The sequence below is a fragment of the Rhinoderma darwinii genome, chromosome 11 (genome assembly GCF_050947455.1).
Source record: "Rhinoderma darwinii isolate aRhiDar2 chromosome 11, aRhiDar2.hap1, whole genome shotgun sequence".
NCBI classification, from domain to species: domain Eukaryota; kingdom Metazoa; phylum Chordata; class Amphibia; order Anura; family Rhinodermatidae; genus Rhinoderma; species Rhinoderma darwinii.
Window position 1 is genome coordinate 15,169,489 of NC_134697.1, and position 23,921 is coordinate 15,193,409.

At 45.3% G+C, this 23,921-nt stretch overlaps 1 protein-coding gene across 5 annotated transcripts in view; it reads right to left on the bottom strand.

Annotated features, from left to right (window-relative positions):
* Positions 1-23,921, bottom strand: part of SLIT1 (slit guidance ligand 1) — a 335,181-nt gene that overhangs the window by 238,399 nt on the left and 72,861 nt on the right. For all 5 annotated transcript variants that reach the window (XM_075843037.1, XM_075843038.1, XM_075843033.1 and 2 more), the window contains 2 exons: positions 10,575-10,646; positions 7,432-7,503 (listed from right to left, as the gene is read on the bottom strand). In XM_075843037.1, the coding sequence (XP_075699152.1) occupies positions 7,432-7,496 (65 nt within the window). In that variant the 5' untranslated portion in view covers positions 7,497-7,503; positions 10,575-10,646. The remainder of the gene's footprint in view (positions 1-7,431; positions 7,504-10,574; positions 10,647-23,921) is intronic.

Genomic DNA, 23,921 nt, shown 5'->3' on the forward strand with positions numbered 1-23,921 from the left:
TCCAACCCCCATCTCACTGCCTCTGTCGCCGCGCCAATTCGGAATGAATGTGAGGAATACTCAGTCTCCTGAACCCCGATTGTAATCAAACAGCGCTTGAACACCGCACTAAACTGGAATCTAGATAGAAATGACCCGTCCTCATGTCGTAATAACGGAACCCCCGTTAACCCCCTTTTCCCCCCAAACGCAGCCACACACTGTACCGGGCACATCATCGAACCCTCTAACGCGAACAACACTATCCGCCTACCCTTGCCCGTTACGTCAGTTTTTGATCTACGCAGCACAATCTCCACCCTGTCACCGAACAATTCCACATCATCCAAAGCTATACCGCCCGCCCGAGAAACACTTGGCGACACCAGTTCGCCAATTCTGAACGCCCCGAAAAAGGCTAACGAAAAAGCCAGGCGGAACAATCGGACTTCAAAACCCGAACTACAAACCTCTTCCACCGCCGATCCCAACAGGCAAAGAATCTGAAAAGAAACCGGCCGCCGCCGATCCACCGACACTCTTCCCCTGCGAACCCCTTTCAAAGCTTGAACCGCTAAAAACTCTTTAGTCACATCCACCAAACCATGCAGTTTCAAACCAAACGCCACTGCGGACACAAACTTGTTCACTTTGGATACAGACACACCTGACTCATACGCGTCCCCCAACCAATACAACAAAGCCACCAGTCTGTCCCGGTCCGACCGGACGTCACCTAGGGATCTCAGCCAAAGCTCCCATTGAGCCCAGCCAGCCCTGTATGATGCCCACGTAGAGCTCGCCAGAGATCGCTCGATCAATGCTTCTGCCGCAGCGAAACCAACTCCCAGAGATGATCCGGACAAACCATGCCGATCCGATCCGCTCCCGGCGCCAGCTGACGAAAACGGTCCCACTGCGAGCGAGAAAGGGCATCAGCAACACAATTTTCAATCCCCGGAACATGCACCGCCACCACCCAAGCATTTAAGGACAAACATACAAGCACCAAGTGCCATAACAGTTGCACCACTGGAGGCGATGACGCCGAGATATTATTGATAGCCAATACCACCCCTAAGTTATCACAGTGAAAACGAATCTTCTTGTTCCTGAGCCTGTCCCCCCAAATGGTCACCGCGACCACGATAGGGAACAGCTCGAGTAAGGCCAAGTTTTTCGTCAAACCGTTGTCCACCCAGGTATCTGGCCACCCTCCGGCGCACCACTGGCCACCACAATAAGCTCCAAATCCGCCCCCTCCAGCCGCATCCGTAAACAAATCTAAATCCACTGAATCCATAGCCCCATCCATCCAAAGTGACCGCCCGTTATATTGGCCCAAAAACTGATGCCACACGCCCAAATCCGCCCGGTGCTCACCACTCAATCTCACAAAATGATGCGGTGCCACCACCCTGGCTGTCGCCGCCGCCAGACGCCTACTAAACACTCTGCCCATGGGCATGATCCGACACGCGAAGTTTAACTTCCCCAATACTGATTGCAAACTACGCAACGTAACCTTTTTAAGCCGAGCCAATGCCTGAACTTCCGACCGAAGCCCTGTCAATTTGTCTTCAGGTAGTCTACATTCCATCAAGACCGAATCAATTTCTATACCTAGAAAACGAATAACAGTAACCGGACCCTCCGTCTTGTCCGGAGCCAACGGGACTCCAAAGTCCCTCATGACCCCCTGTAAGGCATACAAAATATTTGCGCACACTGTTGAACCACCCGGGCCAACACACAAAAAATCATCCAGGTAATGAATGACAGACTTCACACCTGCGACCTCCAGTATTACCCATTCCAAAAACGAACTAAATGCCTCAAAATACGCGCACGACAAAGAACAACCCATCGGCAAACAACGATCCACAAAAAATTCCCCTTCCCAAAAACAACCCAACAACCGTTGGCTCATTGGATGAACCGGCAGTAACCGAAACGCCGCTTCAATATCCGTTTTTGCCATCAAGGCACCTTCCCCCGCTTCCCTAACCAAAACCACCGCCTTATCAAAAGACGCGTACACCACTGAACACAACTCTGGATCAATTCCATCGTTCACCGATGCACCCCGGGGAAAAGACAAATGGTGTATCAAACGAAACTTGTTAGGCTCACGCTTAGGCACAACCCCCAAAGGAGACACCACCAAGTCATCCACTGGGGGTTCTACAAAAGGACCCGCCATGCGGCCCAAACTAACCTCTTTCCGCAATTTCTCGTTAACCACCCCTGCGTGTTGATACGCGGACCTAAGATTCCTACGAGTGACCGGAATATCATACGGGGGAGCAGGAATCACAAAACCACAACTAAAACCGTCCTCAAGCAACTTTGCCCCAGCCCTATCCGGATAATTACTTAGAAAGGGGGCCATCCTTGCTAAACTCACCGGTGTCACTCCCTTGACCAGCTGCCCCCCCCGAAACCCCACCCCTTTTTCCTTTTCGTAAGCATTTTGACGCACCATGAGACGTCCCGCTGCAATGGGAACACACGTGCTTGAACTTGCACGTGGCCCCAAATTTACATTGGCCGTCGTTAAATTGCCAACAGAAACCAAGTTTCGAACCGGAACTCTGACCAGACTGTCCGACCTGCCCTGCAGATCCCCCGCTCCCTGGAAAGGACTGTCCCGGCTTAACCGGAGCAGTCACCCGCAACCACAACGCGATGTCTTTCTGATCCCATCTAATGCTGGGTCGCACCGCCTTCCGCTGCCGAAACTGCTCATCGTAACGCAACCATGCCATACCGCCATAAACCCGATACGCCTCCCCAATAGCGTCCATGTAACAGAAAAGGGCAGAGCAATGTTCTGGAGCTTTTTCCCCCACCACACTAGCCAATATCGCAAACGCCTGCAGCCAGTTCACAAACGTTTGTGGAATAAGACGATAACGCCGCCGTTCCTCCTCCTCCTTTTTACTCTCGTCCCTTTTTCCTTTATCCAAATTAAATTTCGCCAAAGGAAGGAGAGAAAATATTTCCACATATTCGTCCTTCCAAATGCGCTCGCGAACCTCCTGTTTTAAATGCGCCCCCAACGGACCCTCGAAACACACATAGACTTCACCCCGCGCTCTATCATCCAACCGTACTCTCTCGCCTTCTTGCGCCCCCTCCGTCTGTACCGACACCGCTACGGCCCCCCCGGAGCCCCCAGCTTGCAACCCCACCAGTGGCTGCCCTGCCCCCAGCGCTGCCGTCCCCCAAACCGCCACCGGAGCCACTCCCGCCGATACAGACGCCTGTGACTTATCCAACTTATTCACCAGCTCGCGCAAACAACCTACCAAGTCCGCGAAAACACTAACATTCCCCCCAGAAGGCCCGCCATCGGCCGCGCTGCTCGACACAACCCTCGCACCCCCCGACAAACCAGCATTATGAACAGAGATAGAAGATGAACACCCACCTGGCTGCTCAGGTGCTGTGATCCCGCCAGCCGGACTAACTTGACCGCGCTGATGCTCTCTGACTTCTCCCTCTTCCAAATCCCTTGTCAACTGCGACCGCTGCCCACACACACAGTGAGGGCACGGAGATCCTCTTCCCGATTGTCCCGCCGGGCCGGCCTCCATTGGAGCCCTGATGCTGAGAGGGCCAACCGCCTGTTGCCCGATCCGCGGAACCCAGACCTCTGACCGCACTCCACCTCCCACAGGCCTCTCCATCCTCCCTGCAGACAACCTCGCAGCAGCCAGCCCCCTGATTGGCTCTTCATCATGCGGGGCTGCCGACGTGCCCATCTCCTGCATCACCCCCGACGGAGGGGGGGTATTTGGAAAACTGGGAGCAGCCCCCCCCACACCGCCACGCACCGCCGCGGCTGGGGATTTCTGCCAGGCCGGGACCTCCTAGGGGATGCCGCTCTCCCTGGAGACCGGACTGCAGCGACCCTGGAGGGGCTTCCCCGGCGGCGCCGTGCCCGCGGGATTTCCTCCGGGCTAAGTCTCGCCGGCGGGCGGGTACGCCTAGACCTGCGAGCAATCACCCCCCCTGTAGAGACCGGATCACTTCCCCCACTAACCGGAGTCGTGAACAGCAGCGGGCTGCCCACATCTAAGTCCAGCACTGCAGCAGCAGACAACGAGGGAGACGAGTGCAGGAGATCCGTCCCTCCCCCCTCTCTGGACACCGCGCGATGCGAGCGCCGGGGCCCTGCTGCCTGGGGCGCCGCCAGCCCCACCAGCCTTGTCACCTGTGTCTCAAACCAGCCGTCCTCATGTGACTCCGCTGCCACCCGGAGCCGCTCCACCAGACCATCGAACGACGCCATCAACCGCCCAGGTAAGTAAAAAATCCGCTTTGCACACAAATGAACAGCTCACTGCTTCTGCTGTTGTTCTTCTCGCTGTCTCCCTCGCACTGAGGAAAACAGCGGGAAGCCGTTACTCTCACCCCCTCCTCCCTCCGAGCCCCTCCCCTAACTACCTTATGCATCCCTCCCTTAACTACCGTTATACCTATTAACCCCTTACTTCCCCCTACCTCCTATCCTGTCATGGCGGCCTCCCCTTATGTCCTGCAGTCGGCAGTGCGGCCGCTCCTATCTAACTATACCTCTCACATATCTATCTCTCTAATATTTATCTCCAATCTCCATCTCGCTCATATCTATATAAAATCTACCGATCGAATATCTGCAGTATCTATCTAATATCTATCTCTATATATAATATGTAAAAAGAAAAGCAGCACAAAAATGAAAAGATAGATCTATGGTGCTGTATGTGGAAGCCTCAGGAGCTCGACCTTCAGTACCACATTCAAATATCCAAGAGATAGGCAGAACTCCACATAAACTTGTCAAGTGAAAAAATCCTCTATGTATCACAATACATTTTACCACTCCTGTATTCAAAATCTGTACTATGCTTTAAGAGGTATATACAAGTATATAGGCAATGCTTGCTTGTCCATGATAGATGGGGTAGATTGCTGCATCCTATGGGTCTCTCCACTCCTTAGTAATGGCCATGCTACATGTGAGACTCCTGTTCTGCTGTGTTGGGAGATCATTGCAGACAACATTTCGTACTGTGCTATGTATTATGTGAGACCACCTCCAGTTATGTGGTTTCCTCTATCCCTTTGGGATGTGGCGTGCAGATGGGTGTCCCTACTTTAAACCATTAAATTGCTTACTAACCAGACAATTTCATGTAGTTGATCCACACAATACAAGAAGTTCAAACTAGATCAATAGGATTGCAGGCGACTGACCATTGTGGCCTATTGACGCACGTACGGGATTCTGATTCGGTCTTCAATGCCTTAAACGCATTAATGTGGTGTATAGTTTATGCTGCTGTTCTCATGGCAATTTTTCAGTTGAAGCAAGCATGGGCGCTTTATACACTGGCACAGCTTTGTAACTGGCTGGTTTAGTGGTACCATATGTATATCTCATCCCAGATCATGCTGTTGTGCTTTAATATGGAGACCATAACACATTCTATATGGACATTCCTACAAATACTTTGATCTAAAAAAAAAAGTGTGACTAATACATTTTTTGCAAAAACTTGTGATGATCACAACTCCATGATGTTATCTGCACAACATAATACCAGCTTGTACATAGACAGATCAACAAATCTTAACAATTCTCTTATCATAACAGAAAACCTTCTGTAAGTTATGTCACTAAAATACAAATATAAAAAGATGTCTTTGTTGGGATATGATCAGCCGGGCAAATGCTTTATCCAGAAAATGTAACGGGACTAACTGAAGCATAACTATATTGTGCTAGTGATGTATGCAGCTCACGCAATACGCATTGCTTTTATCCCTTATCCCATGTGTAGAAGGACTTTCTTCATTTTATGTAATGACTATTTATATTACAGTCCCGTTTACTTACATGTTGGCACGGTATACAAATGCTCAAGCAAACACCGGTCCTATCTTAAAGAAGAAAGATGCAGATTGGAGTCTGCGCTATGCGATGCAGTATTAGAGGTAATACCTGACCCTATGATTAACTTTCTGTCATTACCCCACTCAGGTCAGGCATTGCATACCCAGTACTCATCAGGGTTAGATTCAGATACGAAGGCTGATGAAGGTCTATAATTCTTACCTGTACTTTAACTTCATTGTTTTGATCTCTCAATCCATATACACCCAATACATTACTCTTTGCCGATGTGTATTATACCGCTATAGTCCATACACACTTAAAGAGGCCCTGTCACTAGGTCATATAATTTGAACTGGTTTACTGACCCGAATAGCACTGTTTCCCTGATTTGAGCGCTGTTTTTCTTTTTCTCCTGGACCCCCCCCCCATTCCAGAGATATGGCCCATTGTTGTGTTGACTCCCTATAGGCTAATTTGCTGTAGTTAGCCAACAGGGCGTGAACTACCCTCAAGCTGCCTTGTGCCGATTGGTCAGCATCTGAGGCAGGGAAGCTAGCTCCGCCCCGTAGGCCAACTACAGCAAATTAGCATATAGGGAGCCAGCACAACATTAGCCATATCTCTGGAATAGAGGGGTCCAGAAAAAAAAGAAAAAACCAGTACTGGAATCCAGGAGCCAGCACTTTTCAGGTCAGATGACCAGATCAACTTATATGGCCTAATGTCATTGGTTCATCTTTAAAGAGAACCTGTCAAGTAAACGGACTAGAATCTAATATGGGAGTAACACCAAGAGTTAATGGTCTAACTAGACAGGGAGACAACTCTATTCAGGTCAGTTAACCAGTTCAACTAATATGACCTAGTGACAGGCTCTCTTTAACCCTGCCTTGCCTATATAGTCCAACCCTTAAGCTGGTCATAGACCTAACGTTTATATCCAGATCCGAGCCTTTGTTTTGCCGTCAGAGACCTTGTCTGGAAAAGGGCCATGCACGAATAGAGGTTACCCATGACAAGTCATTTGTATCACGTGAGATGTCATATCTTTACAATGCCCCACATACATCGTCCTCAGACAATAGTTGACACTACAAAAAAGTGTTTGCTGCTAACGCCTGAGAAAAATTTTGGACTACGAACGAGCAACCAGCAAGAGTTCCATTGATTATCATCAGTAGTCTACTATTATAACAATGATTATTGCTAACAATTGTAACATTATTTGGACTGTTAACAATAATCTCTAGGTCTTTAGCCGGCTTTACACCTAGCATTATTGATTTGTCTCTTTCACGCTGGACGATAGCTTGACATCCCTATAACTTATGTCCAAGATTTTCTTCAAAGCCATCGCACATTATAGTTCGTCATATTACTGCCAATGCCTTTGACCTCCCTTACCCACAGCTGTATCAGTCACATGCGTCTCACTTATCATGGTACCCATGAGATGCAGTGTGTAACAATTAGAGGTGCCAGGAATGGCGTTGTCCGTGCCAGCTGTCTGTAGGTAATGCAGTAATATGATAAGCAGAGAAAATAATTGGTGTACGAGCACTCACAGCCTCTCCAGTTCCTTCATGTCATCAAAAGGTCCGCGCTCCACACTGCTAATCTGATTCTCCATCAACTGCCTGGGAAACAAAACAGACGACACCTTTAATTCCTGCTGCCATAACACATATTATGAATGTTCTTCTTCGCAGACAAATTGTGGTCACTGTCTGGATAAACCGAGGTTTTCGGTCATAACTCTTGCCGGGTTCAGCATTGACGGGGGCAGCAGGGTTAACGGCTTTAGCCACGCAATAACGTCTCCAAAGCTTTTCATTTTGAAATGCAATTTAATAATCAAATATAAAATGTTATATGGTATACGGAAAAATAACACCATAAATCCCATCTAATTTAATGTTTGGTAATATCGAAAGGTATAGTAAATATTACATAGTTTTAAAGGACCTTTCACTAGGTCATATAAGTTGGACTGATTTACTGAGCTGAATAGCGCTGTCTCACTGATTTCAGCGCGGTTTTTCTTTTTTTCCTGGACCCTTCTGTTCAGAAATATGGCCCACTGTTGTATTGGCTCCCCCTATGATAATTTGGAATAGTTAGCCAACAGGGCGTGAACTACCCTAAAGCTGCCTCACGCTGATTGGTTAGCATCAGAGGCAGGGAAGTTAGCTCCAACCTCATTGGCTAACTACAGAAAACTAGAATATAGGGAGCCAACACAACAGTGGGCCATATCTCTGGAACAGGGGGGACTAGAAAAAAAAAAAAGAAAAACAGCAGTGGAATCCAGAAGCCAGCACTTTTCAGGTCAGATAACCAGTTAAACTTATATGACCTAATGTCATTGGTTCACCTTTAAAGAGAACCTGTCAAGTAAACTGACTAGAACCTAATATGGGAGTAACACCAAGAGTTAATGATCTAACTAGACATAGAAGAGGCTTCCATAAACATTACAAAATTGTTGGCTGAAACGAACAATATCAACTACATCTTTCCAAAATTCTGTCATGTTTTTTCGTCCTACCGATAGACAGACAACAAACAGACCTCATGCATATACCACAGTCAAGTGCAGGAGGCTGTACAGCGGTGCGCGGAGTACCAGCAGCTCCGTACTAGGGAGCTGTAGACACACTCGGTGCTGCCTTATGGTGCTTTGTACTGCTCTGTATTTCGGCGATAAAGCTTCTAGGGGAGAATACCTCCATTATAAGACATCTAATAGAATATGGCACGATTTTAAAAAAAAAAAACAAAAAAAAAAACACCATATAAAATATTGGAGTCAAATAGGAGGTACAGTAGAGCTCCACAGAAATCTATGAGCGCCTCTTAAGGCTCTATTGAACTTGTAGGTTGTGCGGGGCAGTAATATGACCATGCGCATGAGGTTTTAATCTGTTAAAAATTAATCTCACAAGGTGGGTTTTTTTCAGCAGCGAATCGAAGTATTAGCTTGTTGGTACAAGTTCGAACATGTTGGTAATGAAGTTGATTGTGATTCCATTTCTACAACCGCTCATTAATTTCTGACAATTTTATATGGTGCCCTTTAATATTACATTGACATTACCCTGCAGATTAGAGCAGGATTGTGTTCAAAATTTAAATGACTGTGATATATTCTCAAGGGTGCAACATTAATATCTAGTAACAGGAAGACGCGTAACCTTTGAAACAAGGAGATTGACCCAATAAAGCTGTAAGTGCAGGGGGTGTTGAAAGTAATATGCCGACTAGCCTTGAGAGAACCAAATTCTGCTCTTTACACCATTTTCTTTGCTTCCCTAGAACAATTGCCGGACAATTTGATTTACATAACTTGCCATAAATGTGCCATATGTCTATACATTGACCAATATCCGTCAGTAATGGGATCATACGTGTGCCTTGTACGGGACAGTAATTCATCTATTGTGTGGAGAGCTGGATCCTTATACTACAGGACAATATTTATCCTAACATCTCCCGCACGTGCATAAAAGTGCCATTTAAGGCATTATAAGGATTTTATTTCTACTTTCACGGTGTGTGGCAAAATCGTAAAACCTAGGCATTGAAGCCAGGGGGTATGAAATAATACAATTAGGAAATTTTTAGATCTCTTGAAGACGAGGGGGCACATTGTTTGGTGCCACTGCAAGACACTAAATACGGGAAAGATCTGCCTGATATTTAGTCCCTGGAGGACACCACTATATTCTTAGTACAATAAGCAGTCGAGAGACACCGCAGACTGTGTGTCCTCATGACAAATGGATTGAAAAATGTGAATGTTTTCATATTTAGTCAATTACATAATGTTAATTCCTATTCAATAAATTGGCTATTAATGAAGTGACCTACATGAAGCTTCTACGGTACTGTTGCATTCCCATTACTTCTATATTTCTCATTATCAGTAAACATGCAAGGGTTAAATCTGGCCAATAAATCTGTTATATGGACATCGGGAGAAAAAGCTTCTCCAGATACAGGGTATCCGTGCTTTTGTGAGCACCCAAACTCCTTCAGGGCGTCCTCTAACTGACCTTGATGTAGCCAAATACATTGAATTAGATCACATACACAGAACCTGCATGCAGACAAGCCACACGGCTGCATCATTCTGTCATTATAGCATAGCCCTGGCTTTAGAGCCCAAGGAAGAATAGCTTGGACTGAGGAAAACAATAAGTCATCCAGCTGCTGTGGCTTCAATACATGTTTAATAATGAGACATTAGCTATACTGCCACCACAATGCAAATGGTAAAATTCGCAACAAAATATGCACATTACACATGCAGATTTTGGCGCAGATTTTAGGTCATCCACCATGTGCACATGGCTTGATGCGTCATATGGACTGGAGTTGTGATCTTTTATATCTCGTACATTGAGAAATGTTCCCTCTGCAGGATCATGTAATATCTAGGAGAGGGGAAATTCACTAGTCATATAGATTATCTGGCAGATCGTGACACCACTTTATGCAGGCATCATAAGTGACATGTTATAGGGGAAACCGGTAAGAAAAACCTCAGTTGCCTTCACTCCAGATATGTAAGATTTTGTGGGGTAAGAGAATGACCCGAACCCTGCCAAAAAAACACCTAAATTTCAGTTTATGCAAAGTTATTGAATTACTTATTTACTGTAAGTGCCAAAAATTTACATTTTATGCATTAAATGAAAAGTCTTACAAGACTCGCAGCTGCTTGAGTCCAGAGAAGTCATTCTTCGTGATACGTGTTATGTTGTTCCCGTTCAGTTCTCTGCAGAAACAAAGAAACATAAGAAATATTTAAAATCAACGTCTTCCACCATTAGGTAAAAGCAGGAGCTCTGCGCTCTAAACTTCTAATTCCAAATTATCTAAAAATTCTGGATTTTTTTTAATATCGATAATGTTGCATTGAAACATATATGAAAATATATTGGACTGTGATTTACAGAGGGGGCTTGTTTACACAGCAACCATTATACGACTGGTAAGTCACATTAGAAATAGTTTTGTTTTTTTTTTAAACCATATATCTCACAATTTTAATTAAAGAGGTTCCATTGAATCGACAATTATCCCCTATCCACAGATGATGTTATAATTGTCTGATCGCTGGGGGTCCAATCACTGGGATCCGCACCCATTGCAAGAACTGGGTTCCCAAACCCCCCCTCCTGCTTACTGCACCGCTGCAGCGAGTACCTCGAATGGAGCAGCAACGCACATGCGCCATTTAATGTCCTCCTCCCTGGTTCGGTAATTTTGAGGTAGAAAGAAGAGGGATGTAACCACGGCGCTGCTACTCAATAAGGATGCAGAAATTGATAATAGTATTTATTAGTAAGAAGGCTACGCGTTTCAATGCCGCACCGGCATCTTCCTCAGGCCAGATGCCGGTGCGGCATTGAAACGCGTAGCCTTCTTACTAATAAATACTATTATCAATTTCTGCATCCTTATTGAGTAGCAGCGCCGTGGTTACATCCCTCTTCTTTCTACCTCAAAATTACCAATATTGGACGGTTACCCATTGGTGTGACTGTTTGGGATTTCGGCAGCAGCACTCTCCACGATCTACATCCATTTCAAAGTGATTGACCTATCCAGCTGTGGTAAGCATCCATCCGTCACACTCTGACTGCCTGATTGGGCTTACTCACACTATGTGGCGCCGTGTTTGTTTCTTTGTTATATCCTCCCTGGTTCCACATTCAGGACCCCCGTTCTCACAATTAGTGGGGGTCGCAGCAATCAGACAGGTTATCCACCTGTGGATAGGTGATAATTGTCGACACTGGTACAACCCCTTTAAGATTTTTTTTTCAGCTTTTACCAGTTTTATGCAAATAAATAATGCATATGGTCATGATTTACAGCCGGTATTATATTCCAGAGTGGTTTCCACAATTCTGCTGACTGCTATTGGAAACCGTCAACAAGCTTGTCTCACCCTCCTTGTCTCACCACTGCCGGCCACTCCATAGCAGCGCGAACACAAGCTCTTCTATAACTTAAAAGTATGCTGTAAACTTCCCAGAATGCAAACAACCAGAACAAGCTCTGTGCAGACACTGAACGCACAGGGAATGCTGGGAGATTTCAGCTCTGAGGCCAGCTGAATTGGTAATGCAGCTCTGTAATACAGGCTATAACTCAGTATCAGTACAAGATAAATAACACAAATCAATTTACCAAATTATGAAACTTTTTAAATAGTTTAATTCTATATGTAAATTGTGAAATGGTGTTCTGGGGTGAATATACATTCTGTTCTAGCAATTGTCTAGTAAAACTTTAATGCACATTCTAGTATACAAAACTGCTGTACATAATAGAATTACTGCCGAATCATATTCTGCATATTCTGAGGTAGCTTGCGGTATCACTAGCGAGACCTCATGTGAGCCGCACTTTCAGGTCAGGTTTCACAGGTGAAAGGTCAGAGGCAGCAGATGAAGAGACAATTATAGGGATCAACTAATTCAAACATCCCAAGTATTTCAGTATTAACTGGGATTTATCTTGCAGTTCTTCAATGTTCTCATGATAAAGCTACAAATACATCCCATATTATGATGATATATGGTGCATTAAAGCTGATCTAAAATAAACGCATCACAAAAAGTAGGTGCTTGTAAGGGTATGTTCACACGGCAAACAAAAAACGGCTGTAAAATACATAGCTGTTTTCAAGGGAATACAGCCCCTGATTTTCAGCCGTTTTTTAAGTATCAAGCGTTTTTTGATGCTTTTTTTACGGCCGTATTTGGAGCTGTTTTTCTATTGAGACAATGAAAAACGGCTCCAAAAACGGCTCAAGAAGTGACATGCACTTTTTTACGCAGTATTTTTTTTCGCACCGTTTTTACAAACGGCCATGTAAAAAAACGCCCCATGGGAACGAAACGCAGTTTTTCCCATTGAAATCAATGGGCAGATGTTTGGAGGCGTTCAGCCCCTGTTTTTCGGGGCGTTTACGCATACCCTCAGGTTTAATATATTTTGCAACCAATGAGGCCATTTTCTGGGAGCATGCGACAACTTGACAGAGTTAAAAGGTAACTAACTGCTCAAACTTCTAACATGTCATAGTGACATGTCAGAAGTTTTGATTGGTGGGGGATCCGAGCACTGAGACAGAAGCGGCTGAAGTGGTGGTGTGAGCGTTGTGTCGCTTCGTGTCTGTTTTGCTTTTTCCGGAAAGCCGATGTATCAGAGTACGGGCTCATAGACTTTCTATTGAGCCCGTACTCTGATACATTGATTTCCGGAAAAAGCTGGACAGAAATTAAGCAGCTGAGCGCTCACACCCCCACTTCTGCCGCTTCGTTTTAGCGTAATGTCCTTTTTTGTCTTGGTTTCCGCCTCTGACCTCCCATTAAAAATCAATGGGAGGCAGAAAAAACCTGCATCGCTAATTTCAGAGCGTTTTTCACTGTGTTTTACATTCGCTTCACTGTCCGCGTGTGAAAAACGCAGCAAATAAAAAAAACACCACGGAAAGATACATGCAGGCAGTTCAAAATCTGCTCAAAATTCCTGAAGGAATTCTGAGGCAGATTTTTTCTGCCTGCTAAAAAATGTGTGTGAACATCGCCCAACACTATTTGCAGAAAAGTCCACGCACACTTTATTTTTTTTCTTTATTAAATGCACCACTGTCAATCGTAGGTCTCATGCAGATATATATATCCCCTATACTGGGGCTATATACAATCTCCGAGCCACAATAGGGAACACAAAATTGGTAAGGGGCCCTAATGTACCCCATACAGAGGCATACTGAGTTTTTTTCTGTCGATTTTCCATATGAATCTGACAAAAGAAAATATCATGCCATGTTCAATTGAATGCCGTATTATGCAGGTAGTCCTACCTAGTATGCCTAGGGGAGGATCCCTCTGAAATAGGGCGCTGCATTGAGCACAATATGGCGGCACCCCGAGTCCCTGCTGCTCTGTAGCCAGGGCCGGCCATAAGATAGAAGGGGCCCCGTGCAAAACGTTATATCGGCGCCCCAGCCCCATCATAAAAAAAAAAAAATAAGTATAATGCAATTTTTTGTGCCCCCACACAGTATATTGCACTTTATAGTACCCCAGCAGAGTATAATGTCTCCTAAGTGCCCCCACACAGTATATAATGTGCCCTAAGTGCCCCCACACTGTATATTGCCCCCACATAGTATAATGTCTCCTAAGTGCCCCAACACTGTATATTGCCCCCACATAGTATAATGTCTCTTAAGTGCCCCAACACTGTATATTGCCCCCACACAGTATAATGTCCCCTAAGTGTCCCCCCACACACAGTATAATGTCCCCTAAGTGTCCCCACACCGTATATTGCCCCCACACAGTATAATGCCCCTTTAGTGCCCCCCCACACACAGTATAATGCCCCCATACAGTATAATAATAATAATATAATATATTATAACCCCTTTAAGGACACAGTATTTTATCATTTAAGTGTGCCCACACAGTATAATGCCCACTAAGTGCCACACACAGTATATTGCCCCCTGTAGTGCCCCTACACAGTATGATGTCCCCTTAGTGGTCTCCCCACAGTATAATGTCCCCCTCCCCTGGGTGCCACACACAGCCCCCCCTTGTAAATAGTGCCCCCTATAGATGGGCTGTAAATTGTGCCAACCTCACCCTTGTACACAGTGCCATACAGCCCCACCTCCCCCTTGTGGCAGTGCCCCCCACCTCTCCCTTATAGACCGTGCCATACAGTCCCCACCTCCCCCTTGTGGACAGTGCCCCCCAAACAAATAAAACAAAAATACTTATATTCACGTAGGCTCTGTTCTGAAGGCTGGCGTGATCCAGTGACGTCATCACGCTGGCCTGCGCAAGGATCCTGTCCCTGCGCCTGAAGCCTAATAAATGGCGTACTAGCCTGTAGCCTAGTAAATGGCACAGCAGGGAGATACCTCCCTGCTCTGTTATAGTGTTCAATAGTATCTGCGTCCTGAGGACACAGATACTACTGAACGTAGCGTCGCTACCACTGTAGCAGCCTTAGCGGCGCCACCAGGCATGGGGGGGCCCGTTCTAGTGGGCAGCACAGGCCCCCTCGTGCCACGGGCCCCGTAGCACCCGGGCGGAAAGGGAGCTGCAGAGTCGCTGGGCCTGGGCTTCAGAAACACAAGCAGGAGAAGAGAGCCAGCACAGCGCCCCCTTCCACCTGCTGGAGTGATGCACCCTGGGCGATGGCACAGGTTGCACACCCCAAATGCCGGCCCTGTCTGTAGCACATGGCTCTGTGCACATTGGAGCATAAACTATCACTTGTGTTGTCAGTCTGTGGACCGTATTTCTCTATGGAGATGCACCCAGTGTTATAAGTTAACATTTTGATCATCACAGTGCAGGGTCAGGTTTAGATCCTAGATAAAAACTTTATATATGACTAACTTGAGCACGGTATTCACTGTGCTGACTGCTCTATATTAGGTTTATTCATTTGCCTGTTTACGTATGAACACCAATTCATCATCTTTAGCGATAAGGTCTTCTAGCCTAGGAAAGAAGAGGCTGGACGCAGCCTGCAGGGCTTAGGAGGGAAGCCTCCATGACAGACCTAGGAGGGAAAGGGTTAAGTATTAAGGGAGAGTTAGGAGGAGGTGGAGGAGGGACAGGGAGGAGTTAGGGGCCGTTACGGAGCTTCCCGCTGTTTTCGGCACTGAGCCGGAAGCAGTGGGAGGAGTAACATACACTTGAGCAAGCTCCCACCCTCCCGCCCATTTGTTCGTTATCCCTTGTGGTCTTATTAAGTCCGTCTATGAGTGTGGTAATTTTATTGTGTGCTTATTTAACATGTTTTTCTTTTCATTCGGAGTAGGTCCTGGTGTCATGGCAGCTGGCGGGGGGAGTCCTTGAGGTCAGTCAGTACACAATGGTGGGGGGGTTGCATCGGGGGTATGCGTCCCCCAAAAAAGGTACATGGTTGAAGACTTCATCGGGTGTTATCCCTTTGAAGTGGTCTTCTGGTGGAAGGTATATCACTTGGAGGCTTCATCGGGTGTTATCCCTTTGAAGTGGTCTTCTGGTGGTTGGAGCCATCTGCAGAGGTGAGCGGTGCCTCTGAGCTGGTTTACGGCTGGTGGTAATTGGTTGGTGGTGGTTGCAGATGGCTAACTCGGGGTGTGTTAAAAAGGAATATCTAAAATGGCTTCAAGGACTTCCCCTGCCCGGATTAATTCTCTGGTGGATTCCTAATTAGTTATCCGAACGTTTCGGATTTAAATTGTTTTTATAAAACTGTGAAATTAATAAACGGCTGCTGTGGCCATTTCACATCCAACCTCGGTGTCACGTGTCTTTTCTAAAGGGGGGGGTGGAAGGAGAGGTAGGGATAAGGGAAGGTTCACTAACACACGACTCTACTTAGGCAGGTCATGGTATATTATATGAATACTGCTGGTGTTTCCTTTTTTTTTGTTTCTATGTCACATTTTGTTTTCTATGTTGTTGATGTTTTTGTACACAGATTGTTTGAACAAGGTCTAGAGATTGACCAAGAGATTATAGATAAAGTCTGTGGATTGTGTATAATAAAGAAATCGAGTGCAGAAATATTATTTGGTTCTGTCTATAAGAATTGGGATCTTGGTCTTCACACCAAATTTGATTTGCGTGCAATTATTATTATTTTTTTTAAAATGTTGCACAGCTCAAGATCTTTACCATATTGCGCTTTACTGCGATAAACTGGACTTCGAAATGATTTATGCAATCCCAGGCAGCAGTTTAGGAGAGGGCAAGTGGCTTAAATACTTATTGTTCTCAACCAGGAGGACAGGGCCATGGGCACAGAGACTGTACAAAAACCCACAGAGTCCCTGGGCTCCATACTACGGAGCCGTAGGCATTCTATGTGCCACCACGTGGCACCCCCTTACAGTACTGCATTAGGGCTCATGCACACTACCGTTTTCTTCAGTGTCCTAACCGTTGTTTTCTTTTGCTGATAGCAAACTAAACCATTCCTTTCTATGGGGCCATGCACTCATCTGTTATTTTTTGCGGATTCGTTTGTCTGTTCCGCAAAGTTATAGAACAGGTCTTATTCTTGTCCGTATTTGCGGACCGTCTCACCCACTTTAGTGTGAACAGACAGCACGTTGAAGCGACTAGAATCCATGTTTTGCTGCCCGCAAAACAGCAACAGTCGTTTGTATGGTGTCTTAACCCTCTACTGCATCCGTATAAAACCAGAAGCCATACAGAGACACATTAGGGACCCATAGAAGTCTAAGTGTATGTTCACACGCCGTGTTTTCAGGTGTTTTTTGAGGCGTAAAAGCCTCAAAAAACACCTGTAAATACGGAAGCTGAACTCCTCCAAACATCTGCCCATTGATTTCAATGGGAAAAATGGCGTATCGTTCCGACGGGGCGTTTTTTTTACGCGGGCATTTAAAAAAACACCCCGTAAAAATAAGTGCATGTCACTTCTTGAGCCTTTTTTGGAGCCATTTCTCATTGTGTCAATAGAAAATCAGTTCCAAAAACGGCCGGAAAAAAACGCCTCAAAAAATGATTGTGGTTTGAAAAACAGCTGAAAATCAGAGGCGGTTTTCCCTTGAAAACAGCTCCGTATTTTACAGCCGTTTTTTGTTTGGCGTGTGAACATACCCTCAGGGTGCCATATTACAGCTCCGTACAACTCAGAGTTTTGTACGGTTGTAATACGCTCATGTACATAAGCCCTTAGGGAGCCCTCAGCTGTTTGATACATATGGTGCAATCACTTGCAATAGTTTTCAGGACCCTTGTACAGCGCTGGAGAATGTGCTGGTGCTATATAAGCGACAGCAAAAAAAATTATTCACGGTAATATACAGAAAATATACAAAAAAAACAACATCCTTACTATAAGGGTATGTTCACACGGCCTATTTACGGACGTAATTCGGGCGTTTTTGCCCCGAATTGCGTCCGAAAATAGCGCCTCAATAGCGCTGACAAACATCTGCCCATTGAAAGCAATGGGCAGACGTTTGTCTGTTCACACGAGGCGTATATTTACGCGCCGCTGTCAAATGACGGCGCGTAAATAGACGCCCGCGTCAAAGAAGTGACCTGTCACTTCTTTGGCCGTAATTGGAGCCGTTATTCATTGACTCCAATGAATAGCAGCGCCAATTACGTCCGTAATTGACGCGGCGTTCAAGCGCCTGCACATGCCGTTACGGCTGAAATTACGGGGATGTTTTCAGGCTGAAACATCCCCGTAATTTCAGCCGTAACGGACGCCCTCGTGTGAACATACCCTTAATCTGCAAGGGAAAGTCTGCGCCTAATAATTTTACTTGAGCAGCTGCATACATAATCCAGATGTTAACTATACGATCCAGACTACTCTCTTTAATTATCAGAGATTAAGTAGGACACAGGATGTATACAGTCCTAACAAACTCATCTGATTTATTAACACTGACACTCGTTTTAAGATTTGCCAATAACATTCATGTATCGTATGTGGATAAATGCCACGTGTGTCCACGTCAAAATAAAGCGCTCAAACAATGACTAATGTCCCGGATTAAGGCGTCTCCTTGTCACTTATCTGCCTCCTTAGCAGGGGAAAGTTTGGAAAAGTCCTACAAGCACAGTAGCTTTAATAAACCACAAATAAAATAAACATTCACATAATACAAACAGAGGAAAGCAAGCAATAAAAAAAAAAAATTTAGGAGAGTAATACCAAACAGAAGAGCGCCAGAAAGCAACACGCTGTGCAGCCATGGGGCATTAAAATCTAATATTATTGTCAAGCACATTTGGAATAATGCAACAGCCGAGCAGAAGATCATGTGAAACATAAAAGTCGTCGTGATCTTCTATTTTCCTACTGAATTACTTTATACAATTATAATTTTGCACAGTACAGATGCAATTATGAACTCAGAGTAAATTTCCCTGGCTCTGTGGACCCAACCCACATTTGTTCTTGTTTTTTCACATAGCTGGCCCTCCTGAGACAAGTCTTTGTGCTCAGAGATCCTGCGATCAATACTTAGCTATGGAGGAACCACAAGGCTCCCATTGAAAACGATCAACTCCCATCACGGCCATTAATCAACTGAAGTCTGGCCTTCGGTTGCCTTTTGTAGTTAAACAGGCCCTTTTGGGAGATATTCCCAACTCTTACGCAATATGAGCCTTCATTGTCAGCCGGTCTAAGAGAGAGGAGCCGCCAGTATTTTTCAGTTTATATATAGATATAATCTATATAAACAAGATAAGTAACTTTGTTAAAAAATTACATTATTGATCTTGAACGGATCCTTCGTTTTATAGCCTGTATTACCAGACAGAGCCACATTCACAATTCTGCTGGTTATCATAGGAAACCGTCAGCAAGTTGCTTAGCTGAGCTCCAAAAATGTAGTAGAGAAATTTGCTCCTCCTATATCAGATGACTGTATAGTGCCTGGTGTACATAGGACACTTCCCAGAATGCAAATCACCAAAGAAAGATCTAGGCACACGTTCAGCCAGCAAGAAATGCTTGTAAATTTCAGCTCTGTCCTGGTGACAGATTCCCTTTAACCCCATGGCGACATGTTACGTATGTGTACCTGACAGCCGCCAAAGGGAAGTATGGAGTGGGTTCACGGGCTGAGCGCGCTCAATACTGAGCGGGTGTCGGATGTATGTTACAGCCAACACCTCACTGCAATAGGCGGAATGGAAGATCATTTTGATTCAGACCGATTAACCACTAAGATGGCGTAGCCAATAGCGACTGTGGCATCTAAGCCATTATGAGGAGATGAACGGCCACCTCCGATAGCCCATCGGCCCACCACGATGCGATCGCGGTGTGCCGATGGTTGTGATGGCAGCCCGGGTTGCTAATGAAGGGCCCCAGGTGTGCCACCTTTGTGCTCCTATTAAGCCCTGCCAGAATCAGGGCTTAACCCTTTCATGCCGACAATCTGTAGATTCACATCCTATTCGCATATACCCCGTGCAGATAGGACGTGAATCTGCAGACCTCTGCTTCTGCCCTCACAGCGCTGGGGAGATCGCTCTGACGCCGGTGGTGTCAGTGTCCGCGGCTGCCCAGCAACCTGTTCTCTGACAGTCTAACCGATTAGTTCGGCTACAGAGAATATGATCACCATTTTTAACTGTTTCCCGACCGCCCACAGTAAATTCACGTCGGCGCTTGCTGGGCTCTGTGCAGCACCGATGTGAATTCACAGTGGGTGTTAAAAGCGCGATCTGGGTGTCTCAGGAGTAGTGCTGACACCCGGATCGCACTGTTAACCCCTGCCTCTGGTCCCGGAGACATGATCAGGACCTGATTGGTTCAGGTCCCAATCATGTGATCGCAGGGAAAATTTGTTGTAGCAACAAACTGTAATGTTTGTTGCTACAAAAAACTTACCCGGGGACCGATTGCGGGTGTTGCCATCGGTTGCATGGCAAAACCGGAGGCCATACAACGGCCTCCGGGTCTGCCATGCACGGAAGCCTATGAGGCTAGGCTTCCTGTCAGTGTGACTCTCAGCGTCACACTCAATGGCGGATTATAATATGGCCGTTTCGGGCGGCCGCCCGGGGCCCAAGGCTGCCAGGGGGCCCATCGCCCCCACACACAATCTTAAAAAACTATGCAACTATGCAGCGCTGCCCGCTTCCAACTGAATCTGCGTCCACAGGACGCAGATTCAGTTGGGTTGAATGCTGGAGTCTGTGAGCACAGGCTCTGCTGTGAGCGGCTCGGTGCAGGCAGGCGCGATGTAGTGACGTCATCGCGCCTGTCTGCACGGAGTCACTCACAGCACAGTGCAGAGGAGGAGAAGCATCCCCCACCGTCGTGGGAACCGGGATAGGTAAGTAATTTTTTTATTTTTATTTATTAGGTACGTACATATGGGGCATTATACTGTGTCACTCACATCTATGGGGCATTATACTGTGTCACTCACATCTATGGGGCATTATACTGTGTCACTCACATCTATGGGGCATTATACTGTGTCACATCTATGGGGCATTATACTGTGTAGCAGCTATGGGACATTATACTGTGTGACAGCTATGGGGGCATTATACTGTGTAGCAGCTATGGGGGCATTATACTGTGTCACAGCTATGGGGGCATTATACTGTGTCACAGCTATGAGGGCATTATACTGTGTCACAGCTATGGAGGCATTATACTGTGTCGCAGCTATGGGGGCAATATACTGTGTCGCAGCTATGGCGGCATTATACTGTGTCGCAGCTATGGAGGCAATATACTGTGTAGCAGCTATGGAGGCATTATACTGTGTCGCAGCTATGGGGACATTATACTGTGTAGCAGCTATGGGGACATTATACTGTGTCACAGCTATGGGGGCATTATACTGTGTAGCAGCTATGGGGAAATTATACTGTGTCGCAGCTATGGAGGCATTATACTGTGTCACAGCTATGGAGGCATTATACTGTGTCGCAGCTATGGGGAAATTATACTGTGTCGCAGCTATGGAGGCATTATAATGTGTCGCAGCTATGGAGGCATTATACTGTGTAGAGGCAGCTATGAAGGGCATTATACTGTGGGGGCAGCTATGGGTGGCAATATACTGTGGGGGCAGCTACGGGGGACATTATACTGAGCAATTACAAGAGCTGCAGGTCCAAGGGGGGAGACGCTGTGTAGAACAATATACAAGGGGGGATTGTTGTATAGCACTATATAGAAGTGAGCGCTGTGTATCACTATATCTAAGGGGGATTGCTGTGTAGCACTATATACAAGAGGGGGAGGGCTATGTGACGCTATTTACAGAGGGGGAGGACTGTGTAGCGCTATTTACAGGGGGCTGTGTGTGGTGCTATCTACAGTGTTTGACACAATTATATTCAGGGGCGCAGTCTATGGTGCTATAATATTTAGGGGCACAGTGTTTGTACTATTTTATTCAGGGGTGCAGCGTTTGGTGCTATTATATTTAGGGGCACAGTGTGTGGCACCATGATAATATTAACTTTGTTTATAGGTGTGGAAATGTTGGAAAAGTGAGGAGCCAAAGACATCTGAGTGGCAAATTCTGCAGAAATGGGTCATGGCCGGGAAAAGTCGTCATGAAGTCTGGACTGGATGGAGAAGAGGAAAAAAACTACGTCGTCACCTGTTAGTCACTAGATTTATAGACAATCTGTCATCTCTACTGACATGTTTATTATAGGAAATCCTTGTATTTTACAGAGTCTTTGTGCAGTCCAGGATTGATAGACAAATAAGTGTTACTATTCCCCTTGTCAGGAGAATGTGTTCCTACACGGTGCGAGACTGTCAGCGATGGTTGGAGACACAGCCTGGAGTAGTAACACCAATTTGTTAATGTCTGGACAAAAAGGAAGTGTTAACAATAGTTACAGGGCGGCGGTGGAGAAGGGGGGCCCAACTATGGGTAACAGCCCAGGGCCTATGGTCTACTTAATCCGCCACTGGTCACACTGACCGTTTATTACACGTTACACTACCTAGGTAGTGTAATGTATTATAGTAGCTATCAGGGCTGCAGGTCTAAAAGTAAAAAAAATGTTTTATAAAAGTGTTAAAACAAAAAATGCTTTTTTCCTATAATAAGTCTTTTATTACAGGAAAAAAATGAAAATGTTAAAAAAGTACACATATTTGGTATCACCGCGTTTGTAACGACCCAAACTATAAAAGTATAATATTATTTTCCCGCACGGTGAACACCGCAAAAAAAAACAAAAAAACAATGCCAGCTTCACTATTTTTTTGGTCATCACCTCTCCCAAAATATAGAATAAAAAGTTATCAAAAAGTCGCACGTACCCCAAAACAGTACCAATAAAAACTACAACCCATCCCGCAAAAACAAGCCCTTATACAGCTTTTTTGACTATAAAATAAAAAAGTTATGGCTCTCAGAATATGGTGACAAAAAAAAATCATTTTATAGAAAAGTGATTTTATTGCGCAAACGCCACAAAACATTACAAAAAAAACTATATACATATGGTATCGCCGTAATCGTATCGACCCGTAGAATAAAGTAAAATGTCATTTATAGCACACGGTGAACACTAAAAAAAAAAAAAAAAAGGACAAAAAACATTGTCAAAATGTATGTTTTTTTCTCACTTTGCCCAAAAAAATAAAAAAACAAATAAAAAGTGATGTAGCCTAAAATTGTACCAGTGAAAACTAGAGCTTGTAATGGAACAAATAAGCCCTCGCACAGCTCTGGTGGAGAAAAAATAAAAAAAGTTCTGGCACTCAGAATATAGCGACAGAAATTTTGTAGAGCGTCCCAAAAGCGGATCAGATCGGGCACCATTTATCAGTGCGACACCGGCCACATATCTACGAATTATTATTTATTTACCGCATAATTATACCCTCTTATTATGCCCTGATGTACCCGCACAGATTACATATGCCCCCACATTATAATCTGAAATACCAGCACAACTCCAAATCGAACTACTACCAAGCAAAATCTGCGCTCCAAAAGCCAAATGCCGCTCCGTCCCTTCTGAGTCCTGCCGTGGGTCCAAACAGCAGTTTATTACCACATATGGGGGTATTGCCGTAATCGGGAGAAATAGCTTTACAAGTTTTGGGGTGCTTTTTATTCTATATTCCTTATAAAAATATTATTATTTTTTTTCAGAAAAAAAGTAGATTTTCATTTTCACAGACAAACTCCAATAAAAATATAGCAAAAGAACTGTGGGGTCAAGATGCTAACTATACCCCTAGATAAATTCCTTGAGGGGTGTAGTTTCCATAACCATGTCACTTTTGGGGAGTTTCCACTGTTTTGGCACCACAAGACCTCTTCAAACCTGACATGGTGCCTAAAATATATTCTAAAACAAAAAGGAGGCCCCAAAATCCTCTAGGTGCTCCTTTGCTTCTGAGGCCGGTGTTTCAGTCCATTACCACACTAGGGCCACATATGGGATATTTCTAAAAACTGCAGAATCTGTTGAGTTGCGTTTCTCTGTTAAAACATTCTGTGTTACAGATTTTTTTTTTTATTACA